Raw genomic sequence first — 6,560 nt, 5'->3', positions numbered from 1 at the left:
AAAAAAAAAAAAAAAAAAAAAAAAGAAAAAAACTGCTGAAAAAGACGGCAAAAAAGAGTGTGGAGAGGGGAGGATCGCAACGAACTCGGTCTGAATCGTTGTGTTGCAGAAGAGATTCTGGGTTCTCTCTCCTCGGTATAGGTGAAACCGTAGCCGGTTTACCGCTACGCCCGACACACATACCCTCGTTTCGTCCAATTGGACCGCGTTGGTCGGTCGCGTATTCCCGCTAATAATGGCCAATTGATACGTTATCGCGACCGATTGCATACGAATGCCGTATCCACGGTATTAAATATTTGGTGCGTGGATGGAGGTTGGCGCGTGTTCGTTGGCAAATCCGCGAGCTGCTGCTCGTTCGTCCCATTGTTCTTTGCACACCGGGGGCGGCGTGTATTCGCCGGGAGAGAGGGAGGAGGGCAAAGCGACGTAACGCGTACCGGTACGTGGGACGATTATCATTTGCGGATCGTCGGCCGAGAGAACGACGAGCGGAATAGCGCGGTGCCGAGCGGTACGCGCGAGACAATTTTGCAAATTGTCACCGGAGAGACGCGGCACGAATTCTCTCCCTTCTTCCCCACCATCTTCCATCTCTCTTCGCCTCTCTTCCCACGTGTTCTTCTCTTTTTTCTCCCCCTCCTTCCATCCTCTTTCCATCCACGCGAGAGAATTTGTCTCCGTAGCGACGTGCACCGCGGTGATAAAGCGGGCCGCTATTCCATCAACCGGTGGATGGAATAGCGGATAAAAGAAGGTATCGAATAAAAATGCGAATGTTTGTAAATATTTCGAGGGAGGTGAGATAGATCTGGGCCGCGTTGACGATTCGTCGGTAGGAAACGACGAAAGCCGATTCGCGGTTTCCCTTCGTTTTCTCATTTTTTATCGGTCTTCAGTCGCACTTGAAGGATTCACCCCGTGAATAACGGAATAACAGGGGTTTCGCTCGCGAGAGGAACGAGGATAGGGTGTAGAGAAAAAAGAAGAGAAAGAAAGGTTTGCGGGAAGGAAGCGGAGTAGGAAATCCCCAGTTGGAGCAAACTGCTCGTTTTGGTTGCACGGTTACGGTGTTATTCAATACGCATCGCGACACCAAAGAAACGGAAATAAAAATGGAAAAATCAACACGTCACGCGTCGAACACGCCGAACGAGCGAGCCGGCGACAGACCAGATATCGTTTTCCCATTGCTCGCGCTCAAGTTTGCCACGACAACCTACGGTGGACGCAACCAAGCCGTGCACGATGACGGACATGCAAACGTTTTCGTTCTACCACTACGCACGAAATCCTTTTTTTTCGAATATCGCTCTCCACCTTTCTATTCATTTCAGATAGATAGAAATTTTCCTCCTATCTTCTCGTTATTATTACACGATCTTTTCCAGAGAAGATTCCAATCCTTGCAATTACTTTACCTTACCTGGAATACCAAGAGTAATTCGTCTTTCGAAATGTATCGGTGAAACAGTCGTTCGACGATCGGTGGGTGAAATGGTATTCGTATTCATCGACTAGTTTGGCGAGGCTGATGGAGATACAAGGTCTAGGAAGAAGGAGGGAAGGAGGCTCAAGCGGTGAACATTGACGATGATTTATCGCAGAAGTTGGCCATCGCGGCTTCCGGTTTCCACACGCTCACCCTCCTCGAGCAAATTTTTCGAGGAACAACTTCTCGAGGAGACGTTTAAAGAATTGCCTTCCTTATCCCTTCTTCCTCCACCCGTGTTTTCACGTAACACCGTCAATTTCTACGCGTCTCCCCTTTATTCCTTTATTAACGGTTGCTTGTAAAATCACTCGTCCGTGACACCCTCCCCTTTTTTAACCCCCTTAATCCGTTTGATCTCCGAACCGGTTAAGACGAATCGGTATTAAACTTGGATTCCCCGCAATGGAGGACTTGCCGTGCGTGTCGCCGTCCCGTAATTCGTTGAACGCGTATATAAGGAATAGAGGATAAAATTGTCGGAGCAAAGTTGTATCGGATCGCGATTCTTGGAGCCTAGGCGATTGCGAAAGCCTATTCGAGAAATTAATCTCGTTCCTGTCGGCTTTTTTTTTCTTTTTCAGGAATAGGATCGATCGGTGGCGAGGGCGGAGAGGAGGTGCCGATCGTGGAAGGTAGGAGTCGAGGGGGAAAAGGTTGAAAGCGTGGGAGGAGGGTCGAAAGGTTGAGCGATCTACGGAGGAGGAAGAAGAGAAAGAGGACGTGGCGGAAGCACGTTCGCTGGCGGTGGAAGAGGAAGAGGAGGAGGAGGAGGAGGAAGAAGAAGGGGGAGAGAAAGAAGATCGAAAAAGGGAAGGAGACGGTGGTCGAGGGAGGAAGAGAGATGAGCCTGGTGGGTGACTGGCAAAGTGCGGTGGTCGGCTGCTCGACGAAAGGCAGATAGCGCCATTAGTTATTGCTGGGCCGGAGAACGTCGAGCCGATGCGCGCTACGGCCCTGGCCGTTGACGAAGAAGGGGAAGAGGGGGAGGGCGAGGAGGAGGAGGAGGAGGAGGAGGAGGAAGAGGAGGAGAGGGACGGGGCCCGAAGGGCCGCGATGCATCGCTTCGGACCTGGACAACGTTATCCTCGGGGAATCGGAGAATCCCTGATTTTCTTTCTGGCGTTCGGTTGCCTTCTGATCGTCGCCGTTGCCTCGCCTCTTCATCCCGCGCCACCGCACAGAGGTGAGTCACGTTCAATTTCGAATGGCTTTCATCGAATCTCTCTTCGCCCATTCACCAGAGGTTAAATCCTCGTTAATTTCCCAGTTCGTTAACAACTCTTTGACGGATGCACCGATATACATATATATATATATATATATCGTGTACGATTTTGGATCGAAAACCCCTTCCTTTGCCCGTTTTCACGCCTATTTACCGACTACAATCAGCGTTTGGCCTTTTAAACAAGCTACATCCTAATTATACCTATTACTCGAGAGGTCAAACGGCCACCGCTGTTGTGGCAAGGATCCCCGCGCGTACTTTGCGTAACCGATGTTTTCCCTATGTATTTGCTTTAACCAGCGTAACTAGGATCAGCTTCGATTAGAGATAACGTCAAAAGGGGGTGAGTCACGTTTCAGACGGTTTTTCTTTTATCTCTGATCGCGAATTAGCTATCCTCCCCCCGATAACGTGACGAGGATAGAAGCAAAGAGAGAGAGAGAGAGAGCAGAGAAGCGTGGAAAATGAGGTTGCCGGTCGGGACAGAGCGTGGCCCAGGAACCTATTCTCGATGGGAAAATCCGATACAAAGTGTCCGTTAGAGGGTGGTTGGATTGCAATCCGCCGCGGGCCAACGCATCGATAACGAGCCACGGTAATTAGATTATTGGAAGGTGTTGCGTAAGCTGTAAGCCGATGCGGCTTGGAGAACGCCACGAGGTGCCGTTAAACTACGCTCGATTCGAAGCACGAGAGCGCATCGCTTCAACGGTAGACACACACACACATACACACACACCGCTTTGTTTCCCCTCCGAGTGTCTTGTCCTTTGTTCTTGATCGGTACTTACCGGTTCAACAATGGAAACACGACTCCGAATGGCACTCTGATTGCAAGTGCACTCCTTACCTCTTTCTTGATCCCTATCTTCGATGCCCGATGTATCGACTGAGAAACGTAGAAGCAAAACATTTCCTCGTTCTATTCGTTGGAAATCTGAGTTAGCCTTTTCCCTAAGAGGATTTCCAGAGTTGAGAGCTTCTCCTTTCCGTCAAATCGTTCGCTCTCTCTCTCTCTCTCGCATACGGTTGATCTACGAGAAGATCTTTTTCTTCTCCACGAAGAGTCAAAGCGAGGGCCGATCGGACCGGTTGATTTATCTTTTTTTTATTAGAGAAGGGGTCTAATTTTCAAAATTAATCTGATCAAGAAAGATATCTACGCGAACTTCATTTCCTCTTCCACCGGAGAGGCAAAGTCATGCCTCTCATTCGTGAAAACGAATCTGACGAAATTCTCACCGGTAATTCCCAACCTCCGCCCCCGTCGCAATAGCGAAAGTCCAGAAGTTTCGGGTTTTGCAAGATCTCTTCTCAGTTTCTCCTTGTCATTCCTTTGCCTTCGAACTTGTGTGTTGGCTGCGAGGCGAGAGAGAAAAAGAGAGAGATCATTCCTTTTAACGGATCATTCCATCCGATATTTTTACGTTGAGATCACGAAATGTGGAATTCACGGATCAATCGGTGCTCCAATCTTACAAATCTTTAGATTCAATTTTCAATTTCACTGCTTTTCTTTTCTCTCTCTCTCTCTCTCTTTCTCTCTACAAACCAACTAACGAAAGAATCGTCTCTCTCTCTCTCTATTTGTTCCAGGTATCACGCACGGCTCTTACATCGGTTATTACGAGGTGGCCTCCTATGATACCGCGGCCTTGAGACAACATCGTAACCGGATGCGCCGCGATGTCTCCAACGATGTGGTCGACAATCAGCCTTTGCTGCTGCAGTTGAAAGCGCTCGACAAGTGAGTTCTTTTTTTCCCCTCTCCCCGTTTCCCCAAGTAAAAGTAACTACTACTACTACTACTACTACTACGTATCCGCCGACTACGTGCACGCCGGGTCACGACACATTTTTCCCGGGCAAATTGCAAACGCGAAATGAACACGACATTAAAAGATTCTTTAACGAATTACCGTGCCAGCCACGACCGACGGAGTTTTTCCTTTCCTTCGCAGCTCGGATCAAAGAGAGACAAGGCGGCCCATTTTCGCTTACAACGCGAACCCTTCTTGAATCCTCGCCCATTGCCAACGAGTCTCGTCGCGAATTTTCTTCTTTTTTTTTTTTTTTTTTTTTTTTTCCATAACGCTTAAAGCGAGATTACCGGGTTTCGGGCAGGGGAATCTCACCTGAAGAAGAATAATTTCTCTTCGGAAAGCAAAGAGTCCTTTTGTTTCCACGTCCGCGGGAAAAAATACGGCCCGATTCTTTCGAAGAAGAGATTTTCACAGTGTATTGGAATTCTTGTTCTCCGTATGTTCAACCGTCTGGCCAGGTCGATAGACCTAGAATAATCAATTAAGGTCGAGGTTCGTTCGGTTAGCGTTGCGCAATTTAAATAGGATGATGATTTCGGATTTGGAAAGGAATAGGTTTCGTCGAGTTGAGAATAAAAAGAAAAAAAAGAAAGGAAGGAAAAGAATTTTGCACGCGTTACTACGATTTCATCGTCTCGTCGTCGCTAGGAATTTTTATGTCGCGTTCTTGTGCGCTGCGCGGCATAGCTTGCGCCTCGATCGATTTTCACACGATATTAATTAAAGGAATATTTTTGAGAGTAAATTGGAGAAGTGTTATTATTGTTATTTTTTTTTTCCACTTTTGGAACTTTTGGATCCTTTGGATACGCGAGTTTAAGATAAGCACGTCCAACAACCGACGATCATCAGTGAAAAATAAATCAGTGTTCAAAATGTGTGCGAGTAGATGTCTTAAAAATCTGCTAGTATCAAGATGCAAAAAGGGTGGATTAACAGAGTTAGTTGACTACTACGGAATACTTGGCATTATATCAAGCCTGGAAAACAAAGCTTTCCTGACATTTGGAAGCGATACAACGCGGAGATAATAGAATTCCCTTTGTTTCCACAAAATTACGTTATATTTGCTTTCCTGAATTTCTCTTAAATGAAATTAATTACAAAACCGGACAATATAAATTTTCCAGCGTAAACGTCGCGAAAGGAGGCGAAAGCCTCGAGAAAACGGATTTACAATCTTATCTCGGAGGGATGAATTTCAAAATTTCCAAACTGACAATTAAAATATCGTTAACGCGTAATCGCTTTGCCGATTAATTTCCCTCGCGATTATATCGCATCCGATATTCTTTTTTCTTTCTTTTTCTTTACAAATCCATCAAATCCGTTGTACAGATCAGCACAATAGCTTTAATTTTTCGTTGTCGCGCGAGTAATTGGAATTTACGAAAACACGACGACGCTCTTTGCAACGATAAACTTTCTTCCTCGAATGAAAATAAGCTTCTGCAAAGTCCAAACTTATATATATAAATGGATTAATAAAAGCCATAGATCTTGATCCAACAAAGTCTGTTCGAAAAGGATTCGCGGTCGGTCGATCATCACGACGATCAAACAACAGTAACTGGAAAGTCAACGGGATATACCCAACCACGGAATCGCAAGAGCAAGCAATTAGACGATACTCGATTCTTTCTTTATTTTTCTTTTTCTCCTTCCAATTCTAATCGCGTTTTCATCGTTCGAACCGTAGCTCTCCTCAAATCCACCCCATTCGCGCGTTTCTTCTTTCCATAAACCAGTTCTCTCGTTTCTCGAATCACTTCTTATCCTCCGGCTCGAAAAGACCAATTACCAGCTGCTCGATCGCTTAATAGCAATTACCAAGATCTATTTACTGCCGCGTCGGAGAGGGGGAAAAAAAAAGAAAGAACCGTGGCGAGGAGAGAGAGAGAGAGAGAGAGAGACAACTTTGATCTCCGCTCCGAATCGAGGCAAAAGCAGCCCAACGGTTGTCCAACGGTTAATTAAATTTCAGTCGCGAAGGACGCGCTCGGCCAGAAACGAA

At 46.5% G+C, this 6,560-nt stretch overlaps 1 protein-coding gene across 1 annotated transcript in view; it reads left to right on the top strand.

Annotated features, from left to right (window-relative positions):
- Window positions 1-6,560, top strand: part of LOC102672303 (disintegrin and metalloproteinase domain-containing protein 10-like) — a 31,375-nt gene that overhangs the window by 2,903 nt on the left and 21,912 nt on the right. Inside the window, 2 exon segments of the mRNA XM_031511121.1 lie at window positions 2,077-2,678; window positions 4,320-4,470. Of these exon segments, the coding sequence (XP_031366981.1) occupies window positions 2,435-2,678; window positions 4,320-4,470 (395 nt within the window). The 5' untranslated portion in view covers window positions 2,077-2,434.

Source organism: Apis dorsata, unplaced genomic scaffold (genome assembly GCF_000469605.1).
Source record: "Apis dorsata unplaced genomic scaffold, Apis dorsata 1.3 scaffold_292, whole genome shotgun sequence".
Classification (NCBI taxonomy): domain Eukaryota; kingdom Metazoa; phylum Arthropoda; class Insecta; order Hymenoptera; family Apidae; genus Apis; species Apis dorsata.
Note: the sequence above shows the minus strand (reverse complement) of the source record. Positions and strands in the feature narration are given on the sequence as shown.